Source organism: Uloborus diversus, chromosome 6, assembly GCF_026930045.1.
Source record: "Uloborus diversus isolate 005 chromosome 6, Udiv.v.3.1, whole genome shotgun sequence".
NCBI classification, from domain to species: Eukaryota; Metazoa; Arthropoda; class Arachnida; order Araneae; family Uloboridae; genus Uloborus; species Uloborus diversus.
In genome coordinates this window covers 58,331,633-58,348,488 of record NC_072736.1, presented here as the reverse complement: position 1 = coordinate 58,348,488, position 16,856 = coordinate 58,331,633, and the positions used below count along the sequence as shown (strand labels likewise).

General features: G+C 33.9%; 1 protein-coding gene across 1 annotated transcript in view; it reads left to right on the top strand.

Moving 5' to 3' along the window:
• Positions 1-336: 336 nt before the first annotated feature.
• The window catches only part of LOC129224706 (follistatin-A-like), a 173,359-nt gene continuing 156,839 nt past the window's right edge, over positions 337-16,856 (top strand). The window contains exon 1 of the mRNA XM_054859255.1: positions 337-418. Coding sequence (XP_054715230.1) covers positions 355-418 — 64 coding nt within the window. The 5' untranslated portion in view covers positions 337-354. The remainder of the gene's footprint in view (positions 419-16,856) is intronic.

Genomic DNA, 16,856 nt, shown 5'->3' with positions numbered 1-16,856 from the left:
TCTTGCCATTTTGATTTTTCAACATAAATCAAAACTTTTCTTAATACTCTGCTTTTTCAGCACAAATCAAAAGTTCGCGCACTGTTTTGCTCCTCTTACACAGCTAAAAACTTCGCGCGATACTTTCCGATCTGTTTGTTCACCCTTCGGCTCCGGCCTTTCTGAGTTATTGCTCCAATTTGTCTTTTCGACTCGGTTTCTTTTTTTCTCCATCCTGAGCCAATCATTTAGTGAAAACAAAAGCGATCGCGTGTTTTGGCGACGAGAAGTTTCGCACTTGGCAACCCCCGTCGCTCTTCCTTTGAGACGAGAGAGCAGAGAGTCAGAGCCGGTCCGCTCTGCCTCTGAGAAGGGATGTTCGGACCCGAGCACCTGGCGATCGCGGCCACACTCTTGGCGATCCTCCCACATGCCAAAGGTGAGTCAATTCGCACTCCGCTTAATATCTCAGAGAAAAAATAAAATTCATTTTCCCAATTATTCACTAGCTCATTTTGGCTCTCTTTTTGAAGAAACAGTCAAAAGTCCGACCGTCAAAATCCGAAAAGTCAAAAAACCGAACGCATTGCCATGAAGTTTAAATAAACTCAAAAGAATTTAGCAAGTTCTCTCAGACGATTTTTTAAAATGAGTTTCAATCAAGTTTTGCTTACATTCACTCATTTCATTTTTTTTTTATTTGCGAAAAGTCGATGTAATTTTCAGAGGTTCATTCATTTTTTATTGTTTAATTACTCCATCATAAATCCTCACAGAGTACATAAAGTACTGGATTTTTTTTACTTTTTCATTTACGTTCAGTAAAAAACGAGTTAATTTTTGTTAATTCTTAAAATATTGTAATTACATACTGTAGCGTTATGTATGTTATATATGCGCGTATTGGTACTATGCAAGGCCCGACTAACTGAAAGTGAGGCCCAAGTCCCACAAGAATTTGGAGGCCCACCTCTGTATTCTATCACTTTAAATCAACGCAAAATAATGTTAAAATAATGTTTTACAATATTTAAACGAGGTCTGTTTTCAATGAATAAATCATTATTTCTTATTTTTTTCACAAAATACATGATTTTTTAATGTTATGCATAAGTATTTGAAAATTTGGGCCCCTTAAGAAGATGGGTCCCCAGTCCCAGCCCTAGTTGGCCTTTGCGGTAATCAGGTCCTAGTACTATGTTATGTATATACATATTGTATAACCCTTGTATTTCATTAAATGACAAACAGGCACGTAGCTAGAACTTTGTTAAGGGGGGGGGGTCCAAGGTTTCACGAACTTCAAAAGAGGAGGCATGCTAAGGCAAAATTAGTAGCTCATATTTACGTTAAAAAATAAATCCAATTAAAACTAATTATTAAAATATGATAATTAACTAAAATTAATTAAATAATTGAAATTGATAGAGCATTTATTAAAAAATTATTTAACAAAAATTTTACATTAAGTGGCAAAAAAATTAGTCAGTTTATAAAATTAACATTAAACTAAAAGTTTTCCCATACTAAGTTTTCATACATGGATAGAAAAATTCCATCACATAAGCTTCCTCTGTTCTGATGCTTTGAAAATGAGTGATATAATTCCTATTAATAAAAAGTTCACAATAAAAGAAAATCGGAAAACGAAAACTGTTCTATGGATTACTTGGAAAACGTAGGTAATAGTTTAATAAAATATTAAAGCTTTGTAATATATTTCAACAAAATATGTACAAGTCATTTTATTTGAAAAAAATAAAGAAATATATATCTATCGAGTCGAATGTATAACTATGAATGCAATATAACGTAATTCCGCCACCCTGGCCGATTTGAACAAGATTTCTGGAAAAATTCAACCACCCTCTCGACGAAAATATTAGCAAGGTTTCATTTAAAAAGCTTGAACTAGTTCTTTATTTCAAATAATCAGTAATCCAAGTTTCAGCACAAAGGTATTTATTTGTTATTTAGTTCTTTATTTATCTACTTTATAACATTCTTTTGATTATACGAAATTGAATGAAGTTTCTAATTTTATCCGTTTTCTAATTATCATTTCTAACCATCACTTAAAAACTTGAACAAACTATTAACTCTTTGAAGGATGGAGACTTCCTTTGTTGCAATCATTAAAAAAAAAAAAAAAAAAAAAAAAAAAGCGTATTGCCGTTTTTTTAAATCGTTATTATTTTTTTGCAAAACGAATTGGTAAAATAAGCTATCTTAGGACCCGTTATGGTATTTTTTTTTCTTTCTAATGGGGCTTCGTTAGTGGCTTTAGCCTTTTCGGACCTAGTGCGAACCACCGATATGGCATCTAGTCTTTCAAATGCTACCATTAAGGCGCGGATGTGACTGCACAGGAAATTTCGATGCCGAGTTTCCACCAGATGGAGACACTTGAGCTCTTTTCGGTGCGAAACTGCACTAGGGGTTTAATTTTGTCAAGCCAAACGAATACCTGAGAGATCTTTTACCTGTCAAGTAGTGGAATGTATGGTGAATGAAATTAAGCATCTATGTATTTTTATTTTAACAACATTTTGGAAAAAATGCAAATGATTGCTTTTTATAAATGTTTTTTATAAGGTCATGAATGATTTAAACATTATTGGCGATTTTCCTCTGAGTTTTTCAATTTGATGTTTCATTTAAAAGATCAAGAGGAGGCATCGCACCCACCTATCTCACCACCAAACACGAGTTCAGTTTATTCTGCCAATACAAAAAAAAAACTTCTGTACAAATCAGTCTTTTTCAAATAAAAAATATAATTGTAAACAACTACAGGGAAAATGGCAATATACTCTATTACGAATTATCGTGTCAATGTTTGATTATAACTTGGTTACTTTACTGTCTTTATTAGCAGTAAGCAAGTGTTCGACTCGAAAATTCCATGATTTGGAATCAAACGTCAAATTTTGATCGTTAAGGTAATCTTCGTCCCGTTTGCGATTGCGATAATACAGTAGCATTAAATTAGATACATTTTCAACAATATGTAATATGCATAAAGCTAGCCAATTTTTGAAATCAAAACTTATAGGTTTCTTATAGCCTCAGTTTATAAATTTTTTGCTCAACAGTCATCTAATGTTCAAAAGCCTAAAGACAATCTTTTGTAAAAAAAATCTTAGAATGATTGTGGTTAAAAATCCGGTAATGATTTAAATCTACCTTCCAAAATTCATTTAACAATAATAACACTTCTGATTCTTTCATTTTCAAATTGGTATAACTTCCATTCTAGGAGCGATTTTGTAATCATCCTGTATTCTCGAAAGCATATCATATTTTATAACGTAGGTATTGACTTTTTTTTTTATTTCTTTTATGTGATGTTAGTAAAAGATATTCTATTGCAAGAAATAGCAGATAATTTTAACTTGAAGAAATTAAGAGTTTAAAAAAAAATCTAATATAGACGTGAAAAACACAAGAAAATGTACCTCGCATTGACCTTTTTTTAATTATATGCGTAGTAAATAGCAGAAACTTTCACCTAATAATTTTATAGTTAAATGCACATGTCCGTTTTTTGTTACGTTTAATGCTACCTTCGCAATTTACTAATGATGGATGCATAGACACTTATTAAATAATTCCTCAGTAAAAAGGCGGTAAATACTAATCAGAAAATTTATTCCAATGAAACAAATACAAATATGCTTTTCTTGAAAAACGGAACAACATCGAAGAAAGATTTTTTTCTTCAGTTAAAAATGACTAGCTGCTCTTCTCTTGGGACCATAGACTCACATTTCAGTAAGATTTAAAAGTACGAATTTCTAATAATTACTTTTAAATTACATGTGTTAATATGGCCGAACTTGCAATTTCATAAACTGATTACAGTAAAATATTCAAGTAATTTTCAATTTCATTCTTCGCTTCATAAAATTTTGATACAGCGAAAAGTAATTTCGTTGCATCAACTTCAAATTTATTTATTCACTTATGTTCAAAAAAAAAAAAAAAAAAAAAAAAAAAAAAAAAAAAAAACGAACTTCTCAGGATTACAGTTTAAAAGTTGTAAGCTTCCGGGGAGATAAGTAATCTATTATTGTTAAAAATAAACTAAAAGTTTAAATAAGATTATTAATCAAAATATAAAATGAATCTGAAATAAATCATACCAAAAATATAAAGTTCAAAAATAAATTAATAATTAATATTTATTTTTTCTCATCCTCAATCACACGAAATGTGTAGAATTTTTTTTTCGTTGCTGTCGGAACTTAGTTTTTAAATGGGAAAAGATATTAACACATAAATTTCTCGTATTGTTAAGAAAACTAAAAAAAAAAAACACTACAACTTACCTAGTTTATGTACACTTAATTTTCTTCTGATTACAATTTTGTTCAAGATATGTTTCCTATAAGCGCGTGGTAGAAAAAAACTGTGTGTTAAAACAGAAAATAATAGGAATTTCAATTACTAATTCACCAGGGATGCACCTCACTCTGGCTGTCCTTCTTGCAGCATGTGTCTAGGAAATCAAGTCCAAACGGGAAAAGAGTCAAAACGAAAAGAAGAAAGAAAGAAAACCACCCCAATGAGACTGGGGAATGTTTGTTTTCAATTACTTTGCCGATGGCAATTTGGTGGGCTGAGGGAGAGGGGCCGAATTTCAAGGTCACAACCCAGTTGGGTTGAATTGGAAATTCGTCGTTTTCGGACGGATTCTTCGCGACACAGGAAGAGACCGGCGGCAACTCGGAACCCGCAGTTATTTCACGAGGTTCTCGTGTTCTGAATTGACTCGGACGCGGGAAAATTGTCGATAAATGGGAATATTTATGGGGAAAATACCGGGTTTCATAAAATTTCTCCCTTTCGAAAATTTTTGTTGTCGTGAGGTGCAACAACCGAGAAAAAGCAGACAGTGGTCTTTCGGGAAGGGGGGGGGGGTCCGGACCCCATGGACCCCCCCTTGGCTACGTCCTTGTGACAAACCATTTTCCTAACCTGTATTTTCTTGGTTAGTTCTGCTGTTGCCCATTTGAAAGAGAAACGGACGCTTGTTGTGAAGAGGAAAGTAGCAGGAACTTTTCCCACGCGGGGAGGACGAAACTAACTCACACATATCGAATATATCTGGCAATATTTCTTGACAAAGCTAAAAATTACCACCGTTATTAATTGAACGATTTTATTCTTTCTTAAAAAGGTTGCCCTACGAGTGTATAAACTACCTGATTGAACCACCCGTATTTTTTTTTTTTTTTTTTTTTAAGGTTTCAAAAGTTTTTTCCTTATATAATGGGCAGTACTAGCTTCCTTTCATACATTTCCAAAAAAAAAGGTTTTTTTTTAAAATCAATTTATATATATATATATATATATATATATATATATATATATATATATATATATATATATATATATATATATATATATTATTTTTGTCCACTGGTTGAGGGTGTTCATTCACTGAATTCGTGCACTTTTCCTCATTCAAACTTCCTGAAGAAACCAGACGCAGAAACATAAAGGTTTTCTTTAAAAGCAAAGCCAAATGCTAATTGTTACGATGTCGTGAATTTTTGAAACTGAAATTGCGCTTAGATGTGCTTTTACCGCCCTTTCTCCGCTATTTTACGTGCGCTGAGGGAATCTTGTGATTCGAAATTTCCGAAAAGTTAGCTTTGCAGTGTCCAAAAATTTTTGGAGCTGATAACACATTCTAAAATTTAAAAAAAAATAGGCTTTTAAAATGTTTTTTTTTTTTTTTTTTTAATGATTTCAACAATTTTTGTGTGCATATTTGAAAAGTTTTCACGAGGCAGGGGGAACGTCCTCATAGTTCATCTAAAAAATGTTTGAGAGTATACGGCGTATATGAAGTTATACCCTATGGCAGCGGTTCCCAACCTTTTTCTCTTTGCGAACCCCTTGGAACAGGCAAAAAAGTTCGCGAACCCCCTGATGTTGAAATTAGTAACATGTAAGAAACAATAAAAAAACAGCATGTTTGCTTTCCATTTTTTGCAGCATTTGATTGCAATAAACAAAAATATAACTGTAAAATATCATTAAGTGCAAACATTAATAAAAAGTTAAAACTACATCTACAAGAAAAATTATAAACAAGAAGTTTTATAAACCAACTATTTTTTTTAAGCATACTTTAAATTGGGGAAAAAATCCTTAATGCGATATTTGTGGCTGTTTGACGGAACAAAGAAACTGAAACTTTGGTTCAATGTCTGACAGTTTGAGTCTTAAATCAGGCTCTGCATTCAATCTGCTTCGATATTTATCTTTGAGATAAGTATAGGAGGAAAATCCTTTCTCGCACAGATATGTTGTATACAAAATGGTAATAAAATTCGAATTGCTTTTTTGGACAAAACAGTATAGTCATTTCTTACACTGAGCCAGAAGTCAATTAACGAGAGCTCTTTAAAGGTAGTTTTCAATGAATTATCACAGGATAACTCGATGAGCATTTCCTTTTCAGGTAATGTCAGGGTGTTCTCTAAGCATGGATTTCCTTCAAAAGGATTGCGTATCCAGTTGTTTGAGAGAGGGACGTTACGCCTATTAGGAAAATACTCGTCAAAAGTTAGTTCGAGATGTTGCAGATGTTCACATACATTTCTTTTAACGCTTTCATCAAGTTTCATTGAGTTTTCTGATAAAAAACTACTAAGAGAAGTGAAACAAGAAAACTCACCCATTTCCAGGCATTGGATTCAGAAATTCAATTTTTTTACCATAGCTTCAATTTTATCATATACAACGAAAATATTAACAACTGCACCTTGCAAGGATAGATTTAATTCATTTAATTTTGAAAAGATGTCAGCTAAATATGCAAGCCTTTGCATCCAAAGAGGATCGAATATGCAAGTGGACAAGTGAAATGGATGATCAACAAAAAATGCTTGGACTTCTGACTTCAATTCAAATAAGCGTGTCAAAATTTTGCCACGGGAAAGTCATCTAACTTCTGTGTGAAGAAGTAAAGTAACATGAAGGCTTCTCAATTCCTCACAAAGCGCGTGAAATAGACGGCAGTTTGTGGCACGTGATTTTATGAAATTTACAATTTTTACCGCATCATTCAAAGTAGCGGATAATTCTGCGGGAATACGCTTACATGCTAATGCTTGTCTATGAGTGTAGCAATGAGTCCATTCAATTTTCTCGTTGATCTTCTTTACTCGCACCACAAAGCCAACAAATTTTCCTGTCATTGATTTTGCACCATCCGTGCACATACCCACACACAAAGACCAATCTATTCCATTTTCTTCAAAGTAACTGTTGACCAGTTCGAAAATTGCTTCTCCAGTTGTGTTGGTTTTCAAAGGTTTTGCAAATAGTACATCTTCTTTAATTGTATCGTTAAAAATATACCTAACATAGACAAGTAATATTGCAGCGTTTGCTACATCAGTCGACTCATCAAGCTGGATCGCAAAATTATTCTCTTTTATTCTATTCACAAGTTCTTTCTCCACATTACTTGCCAAATCAGTAATTCTGCGTGATACTGTGTTGTTTGATAGCGGAACCAGGTCAATTTTTTTTTTGCTGACTTTTCTCCCAGCATACACTTAACAATATCTTTAGCACACGGTCCAATTAAATTTTCTGCAATTGTATGTGGCTGTCCAGATCTTGCAATTCTATAACTGACTCGATATGAAGCTTCAAGGGCCATTTTACTATCTTCGTTGGATTCTAACAGGAACGTAGAAACGCTACACTTTTTATTATATTCCAATTTTCTTTTAAAATATTCGATAGGTTTGTCCTTGTGTGTCGGATGCTTTGTTTCGAGGTGTCTTCTCAGAAGTGACGGTTTCAAACTGCTGTTCGCTAGAACTTCGTTGCAAAGAAGACAAAGCGGTCTAGGTTCAGACTCTTCTCCAGTAAAATAAAAGCCCATTTGTAAATAGTCACTGTCATATTTTCGCTTTTTTCCTTTTTTCTCCCCTAGTTCACTTTTCTGTTTAGTCGGGGGAGGCGGCAGTTCATTACAGCTATCTGTTTCAATATCCTGTGTTGATTCGAAAGTTACTGCTGATGTTGAGGGTTGATCGATTGACTGCTTGTCCATTTGTCGCTCAACCAAACTACCAGTTTTCAACCATCGATCCATAACAGCAGAAAGTTATTAAATCATAAAAATTACCAACACGATTATAACTTCACAAACAGAGTAGCAAGTTCACGTAGCAAAACCAATTGCAAACAAAATCACTTGTTTTCAAGCATCTCTAAAGTATCTCTAAATACGTCTGTTAACAACTATTTCCCCAGAACTATGAGCATGCTGATGTTATATATTTTTGAAAACGAACAGATGGGTAAAATCCAGTAATAAATTTTAAGTTTGGAGCCTTTTGCTGTCATGTCTGCTATTCGATGACTGAATTCGACGGAAATTCCCGAGTTATATTTCAACCAGATTAGAAATAATACCCCTATGATGCATTGTTTGAGAATTCTTTATTTTTTTCGACATATGTATATTATGTATATTGTTTGATTGACTCCACGCGATGGCGCCTTTTTAAGGTCATCGTGATCCCCGCCACAGCTTAATACAACGTTTCTGCATGACGCCTCGCAATAAAGAAGGAAGGATATCTCTTTTTGTTGTCTATCGAAAAAAAATGAGAAAATTTCTTTTTAACCAAGATTATAAAACCGCTGAAAGATTTTTTTTTTGAGCTTAATAAAAGAGTCTGGCGTGCTTTCAAATTAAAAAAAATTTTTAGTAACTATGTGTGCAAATTGAATATTTTATAACTTTTTACCAAACTAGGAAAAATCCGTCATTGCACCGAAATTTTCGCGAACCCCCTTCCTGCACCTCGCGAACCCCTGGGGGTTCGCGAACCACCGGTTGGGAACCTCTGCCCTATGGGAACACCACTGAGTTGATTATCACTTCTGTCGTGCACTTTCTTAAGATTTTGTTAAATCTTAAACTTTCTAAAACGTAGTATTAGATTTTGAGAGCTGGAAAAAACCCTTCTTAGCCGAAAAATTTTAGAACCATTAGAATTTTTTATTAAACCTACTTAAATTTCCATTTTCTTCTATTCGTCAAGACATTTATGAGCCTTCATTTATTAAAAAGTTATCTTTATTACTTTAAAAGAAACTACTGAAAAAAATTATCACATTGAATGTGACATTAGAGAAATATACCAAACTTTGCATTGATTAAAAAGATGCCCAACTTCTTTAAAAACATGTTTTACTCGTTTTTAAAAATTAAAAACCTTTTGAGGTCAGCAATGCCACCACCCTGCTCTACGCTCCGATGATGCGACACATAAATACTTCATGACACCGAAAACACATTCAATCACTCAAACCCAAGATTGTCTTTAAGACTCTTATTCTTTACATTTTAACATCACTCACCAGCGGCAATAATCATAAATCATTTCAAAAACATGGAGAAATGTAATTATTAATTTCAAACTAGAATTTGATGCCTTTTTTCTACCATACCGTCGAAAAGCTAGTTTACGTAACTAGTGCGTGGTGGGTGTGAACGATATACCCAGTTGTGGCACATTATTAAAATTTCACTGTTTATAACTAACTTTCTCAAATTTTAACTGTACCTTATTGATATAGACTCAAAATCAACCAGCAAACTTAACATTATAAATCGTTTACTGTAGCATTTGAGAATAAATCAGCTCGAAGTAGCATTACGTAAAATTTTCGATAATTTACGTAAAATTTTAGTACAATTTTTGTTGATTTTCTCCAATTCTTTTTTTTTTAAATTTATGTTGTAAAACTTCCTTCCTGAAAGTACAGAAAAATTTCATGTCTTGATGCAAAATTTAAAAAAAAAAAATCATTATTTAATCGCTGCTTTTTCGCGGGCAAGTAAACAGCAGTATCTACAAAAAATAACTTTTTGAGATTCTAGAAGAAAAGAATTTTTGTTTTCTCACCGGTATCAATAAATATTAAAATGTGAAGCTGGACCACTGGAGTAAAAATGCTTTTTTTATATTCAGTAGAAACCAACTAAGCATGCTTGTGCTGTAAACGTGTCGGAGCAAAATAGGTGACAAATCTGTACCTCACAGCTAGACTAGCGTAAGTAAGATTGCGATTTTCCATTTATTAATGCATCGGATGTAGAAGCGTATTCCGCACCAAGCCATGTGAATGCAATTCTTTAAAAAAAAAAAAAAACCTTTTCAATTTTTGACTAGGGTTAAAAGAGCGCGCGTCCCATCCTTTGCATGTGCCAGAAAAAAGTTTTTTCCTCTTTCCTGTAAAATTACCATAATGTGACTTACGTCCTTCTGGTTCTGAGGCACAGAAATTTGAAAAAGAAAAAAACAAACAAAAACGAAAAATTTGTAGATAATGCTTTTTATCTTCCCGGGGAATACATAAGCGTAATGAAGTAGAGTTGCTTGGACGATTTTTATTAAAATGAGATAAAAATTATCCAAATTTTCCTCTGAAGAAAGGAATGTACCTGAAGAGCGGTCTCTCACAAAATGTCCATGCAAAGACGGATTGATTCCCCCAAGAGGGTGGCATGTGCTTACTCCCCAAAGGGAGCAAGCACATTAGAAGAACACAGGTTTAATGACGTAAAAAAATAAATAAATAAATAAATAAATAAAAAATAAATAAAAATAAAATTAAAATTAAAAAAAATAAAAAATAAATAAATAAATAAATAAAATAAGTTAAATAAATAAATAAATAAAACAAAATAAAATAAGAACGACCCGAAGGCGCACAGGTTTGAAAGCGAAAAGAAAAAAAAAAAAAAAACGGCCGGTCAGTTGGGTTCCTATGTGTTATGTAAGAATGCGCTACTTGTCTCCATGCAATCTACACCTATGAGAATGTGTCAGGGATAAGACCATGCGCAAGTTTCCCGCAACAACTTTTCACTATACACAATATATGCATGTTTTGAATGTCCTGCTTGGACTCATCAGAGCAGGGGGGGGGACCCTTTTCGTTCTCTCTTTCTCTCTCTTTTTTTGCTTTTTTTTTTCTGTTTCAGATTTTCTTCACAAATGTGCTGACAGATATTCTTATCTATATTAGTCAAAATTGCACAAAAACGAAGACCAATAGAAACATTTAATATATCTGAAAATATTTTGTGCTAATCTGCCGTGGGAAGGTCAAGAGCAGTATCCGCAGGTTTTTGAGATACTTGAAGAAACGCGGGTTTTATTCCCCATCAACAATAGTGAAATGTTGGAATTAGGCGTTTTTTTCGAGATTTATTTCCAGCAGAAACCGAATAAGCAAGCTTGCGCAATAAAGCAAAATTGCAAAAAAAAAAAAAAAAAAAGACCGTAATGCAGGGGAGCCCACGCGCGGGAGGGGAGGGGGGTTATGGCGCAAGTTGTGCCATCAAAAAAAAATTTTCTTTGGTTTGGGGGGGGGGGGGGGATTTTTTTTTCTAGAAGTTTTTTTTTTTTTTTTTTAGAACATGAAATTTTTGATTTTTGGAAGGAAAAAATATTTAAACTTATTCAACAAGAAATAGATGCGTAAGTAATACTTTGTTCACGTACTCCCTTTTCAAAATTTAATGACCGTGTCTCTTTTTCAATGAAGGGAACATCAGAGACGGGATGGAGTTGGTGTCCATTTCAAAGCTGGATCAGACTATTTGATTTCTTTTCAATTTTTTATAAATTTTATGGAAGTAGCACAATTCTGCACGATGAATACGTGTGAGAGTGATGAGAGGGAGAGAGATCAAAAATGACTAGAATAAAAATTTTTTCCCTCTCCTTTATTTATTGTTTGTAATATTTCTGACCACTATGTTCTAGTCTTTCATTGATTCATTTGCACCTAGACAATCGTTAAGAACTAGTTTTGAAGTTTGTGAATAACATATTTTTAATCCTTCCAATAGACAACTACTATATTTTCTTCATAAACTAGCTTAAGTTTATGTAGAATTATCATTTCACTTTACTATCATCTTCTCTACCATTTTTAAACTGATTGTTTCAATTCATCATTAGATGATTTTTATTAAAACTTTCAGTGATGTTGGTTTTTGCTGATGGAAGCAGAACAGTCTGTTCTTAAGGTGTTTTAATTATTTTTCGTATTGATTTTTACTTTCTTCAACATCTGATAAGCATAGACGGATATTTGATTCATTAAAATTCTCGAGTTCTGATTTTCGATGTGTGCTGAATAGCTGAATCCATTTTTGAGGATTTCCGAAAAATATCTATCACAGAGTAGCTGTGTGTGATCCATCTTTTTTGGCTATGCAACTTTCATTTTGGAAAAATTCCAGGTGGGCACCCCCACTGTAACGCCCGAATAGCACCCTCTGTATCATCAACAGTCACCTAAAACTGTTTCTAGAACTGCAATTTTGAAAAATTTATAAGAGAGAGCCCTTTATCCCACACCTCTCTCCTTAACACAATCAAAACCGGGGGAATGACAGTAAAATTTATTTTCCACTAACATTATCAAGATCTATCAAAACTGCGTTTTTAAAGCTACAAGTTCGGAAATTTAAGTGGCGCACCCTTCTCCCTACCCCCATTCTGGTCAACATTATTAAAGATCGTCTTGAAATTGATTTTCAGGGTTTCAATTTCAAGAAAACTCCGGAAGAGCTTCGGAAAACTTTTCTTAACGTCAAAAAGGTCGGCTACAACTGTAATTCTAGAGGATCAATTTCAGAAAACTTCCTGTCCCCCAGCCATAGATAGCCTAAAATAGGGTTTTTAAGACTTAAATCGCGAAAATTTCCGGGGGCGAGCAACCGAATCTCCTTTTCTCCTAACATTACCACAGATGGTCTAAAACTGCGTTTTTAGAACTACAATTTTGAAAATGTATCGTAGGAGAGTTGCCCTTGAACCCGTCCCTTCTCCCTAACACAACAGTAGACAATCTACAATTGCGTTTTTGAAGTTTCAATACAGAAAAATTAACGGGAATGGGCCACCGAACCTTTTATCCCCCTAACAACACCAAAGATCGTCTAAAATTGGTCCTAAAAAAACTACAATTTCGAAAATTTTCCGGGGGAGAAACCTTTGGGCCTCCTAGCTAAGTGGCTATTATATTACCGTTTCAAGGTTCATATTGTATACATCTATTAATGACTCCATCCCAAACCAGAAAGTTGAATCCACTCTCCTTGTAATTATTCATACGTTCGGAAAAAATAAATAAATAAATAAACCATATATATATATATATATATATATATATATATATATATATATATATATATATATATATAGTCCACGTTGTAAATTTTGAGAAGGCGAGGCGAAACAATCCAACAATATTTCAGTTCAAATGGTATTTGTTAGTCCCCCCCCCCCCCCGTGAATTTGACTAGAAATTAAACGCTCTAAAACTATTATGTTTAACCCGATTCGAAAGCGAGAAATTTTTTTTTGGGGGGGGGGGGGAGTGGATGGGTAATGCAAAAAAAAAAAAAAGTAAAAGAAAAATGAAAAATTTTGCAGTAATGCCCTTTAACTTTCTACGGCAGTGATGATTTTGTTATATATTCGAACTACCAAACATTAGTTTTGCTTTTGATTTCACCTTTTACTTTTTGCGGCTCTATATAGTTGCATCCCTAGAAGCTGTCTAACCTTGACTCAGAGCATCCATCATGATGAATCTCATTTGTTACTCATATATCTTCTTAGATTTCAGATAAATCAAAAGTCATACACAAATGGTTTGAGAAGGGAGTGGACATGGTCATATTTGTGTGTGGTTTGATAAACAGAAAATAACTGATAAGCATTTTTTGTTTTTTTGATTGGTTCGTTTAACTATAACGTATTAAGGCAATTTTTTTTTCATCATTTTACAACATAGTTGGTATTCACTTGATTCCATTCTAATTAATCAATTCTCCTCATTTCTACGGTGAAATGTTCTTATTTTGTTATTGACTGAAAATCTTGTAGGTGATTACACTCGCTATGTTGGCTGCTGTAGAAAGAACCGTAACTGAGATGAAGGAGAAACACTTAATAAAGAAGTTGAGTATATCATAAAACTGGTAGTTAAAAATATTTCAATTACAGTGAGAAGTCTACATTCATGCAACTTCTTGCGATTCAGGCAGAGATGCCCTTCTAAGAGGGAGGGGAGGGTCAAGGTGCGCGTTTTGAAAACTTTAGGTAGGTGTATTTTGGGGGGTATTTCTTCTCTTTTTTTTTTTGGAAAGGGAGGGGGCGGCATTTTATTTTTGGGGTTTTCAATTTGCGTTGTAGACGAGTGAAAGAAATTCTGCTTCCGGGATCATTATGACAGTGGCGTCAATAGAGGGGTGGGGCGGTTCGCCCTGGGTGTCATCTGTCTGGGGGAGACACCCAGAGTGGAATTGTTAGTTTTTGAAAATATGAAGCTAAAATGCATTTTTTAGACTACAAATTTGAAAATGTCCGGGGGAAATCCCCCGCCTCCCCCTCTTCCCCCCATTTTTTGGAGTTTCTTTTTGACACCATTGGAAAAAGCGACATTTTTTATACTCCAGATCTCTTTCGACCTATGGTCGAAAAACGAATCTTCTATCTTCAAAGGAAAAAAAGTTACAAGCGTTTTTAAATCAAATTCGAAAAATGTCATTTTGATTCAGGTTGTCAACCATTTTATTTTTGCATTTCCACTTTTATGCCTTTTGAATCCATTGTTTCTTTTCTTATTTTGCATTTTTTTAAAAACTTATTTCGTGTTTCCATCGTTACGTTTTTAATATCCATCTTTCGCATTTGGATTTCTTAAAAGTATTTTAATACCTGTCTTCATTGTTTTGAAGGGTAATTTTGCATGGTGTTTTTTCTTTTATTTAAGCCTGATTGTTGAATATATGTCACTTGACACAATTTTTATTCTCAAGGTAGACCAGGTAAAACCGGGCAACGCAGCTCTTAATATATAAAGATTTGAAAGCTACTGTTAATGTGATTTTATACCTTTTTGTTTGTTTTGCGAAACACTTATTATTGCCAAAGAGAAAACACCTGCTTCACTTGCAAAAGGGCAGGGTTCCGGTAGCGTGGTCGCTTGGCGCGTTAGGCGCTGAGCAGTTCAGTCTAGGATTGTTGTCTTAAAGCAACCGTAAATGTAATTCATTGTTTTGGCGATTTGTTTTGAAAGAAAAGAAACTTTTGATTTGTTTTTATCGGAGTGAAATGTACGACATTTTCTTCTTTTTTCCTGACGATGATTTTTGAATGTTCCACTCAGGGCCGTCCCAACGGGGGGGCGAGCAGGGCAATCGCCCCTCGTTTCGACGGAACACGACGACATTCACACGAAAACGACATTTTCACGAGGGGCACTTTGCGGCGCCCCTTATCGTATAAAATGCCCAGATTTTTGCGTATCATACACAGTCATAGACACAAAATAGGGAGTCATTGCAATGATTCTCTATTTTTTTCTAGGACACGAAATTATTCCTCTCTCTCTAAGTCTCCAAAACATTCGTTTCCTTTGTATCATTGAAGCAGATACAATTTTTGGGAATATAACTGTTTAGAATCAAACAAAAGGTACTTCTCCTTTGTCTAGTTCTCTCCAAATTTGCTTGAATTCTGCCCCTGCGTACAGTGACGTAACCATAAAGAAGTTTCAAGGGCAGTTGGCGGCTCGTGCCTTGAAAAAGTGAGGGGGGCAGATCATGGGTGCACTCACTCGTAGTTTTTGAAAGAAAACAAAAGAACTTAAAATAAAATTAATATTTAAACTTTCTTAAATTTTTTTGTTAAATTATTAACATTGAATTTATTTTAGCAACTAAATTTAAAACGTGAAGAAGTAATTACTTTCAAGGAAAATACAAAACTAATATAAAAATAATCTAAAAAATAATGATTGCTTCTCTAAATTGTCGTTATAATACGTGAATTACTTGAAGACAAAGAGTCAAGAAAGGAGCAAACGGTCTAATCTTGTGCAAATGAAGCCCTCTTCCTTTACTGCATGTTGTTTATTTTATGATAACCTGAATCGCGTAAGAACATTCAAGGTATGTAAAATAAATAGCATACAAGCAGGGTAATGGTCTTTGCGAATACTGCTGTAAATATTGAAGTTCAAAGCGTTGGTGTTGAGGGGGCGGGGGACACATACGCACAGATACTCCGCAACAACGTATAATCCGCACCTTATTAATTTTACACTTTTTAACAGATAATCTGCGGATTATATGCAGGATAATACCGTGCAATTCATTTTTTTTAATTTCAAGCACGTACGCACAAAAAAAGGAAAATTAATAAAAAGTTATAAATTATTGTCTTCTGAAAAAAGTGAGGGGGCCCGGGCCCCCTCTGGCCCCTCTCACGAGCCACCACTGTTTAATTGAAATGCAAAGAATAACATGATGCAAAAGAAGAACAGCTTTGTTTATAAAATATATGAAAGCTGGTATTAAGTTGGTACAAGTAAAACTAAAAAACTCTTGAAAAGAATCAGTGGATGAGTTCAGATCGAAATTTAATTTTGATGTAATTTACTTCGATAAATACATTTTCTTATTTATAATCAGAAAATTATTTAATTGTGTTCTTAGTTTGATCAATATGAATAACCAACTCAGTTTTGATTGATTGTTTTTTATCTAGTGGGATAACATTTTACTAGATAAATATTTGGACTTTCAAAATTTCCCTTTTTTCGAAAAGTTTTTGGGGCATTAATGTTTCACAAATATTCGAAACGGATTCATTGCTTTTGTTTTAAATTGTATCATGCATAGCCCTTTGATTGTTCTGTTCATTAATAAGTAAAAAAAATAAGTATCTATTATGCATTGATGTTATAACTAACTTGATTTCTCTGTGTGTATAGGGGGGGGGGACGCCTGGAAACTTTCGCCC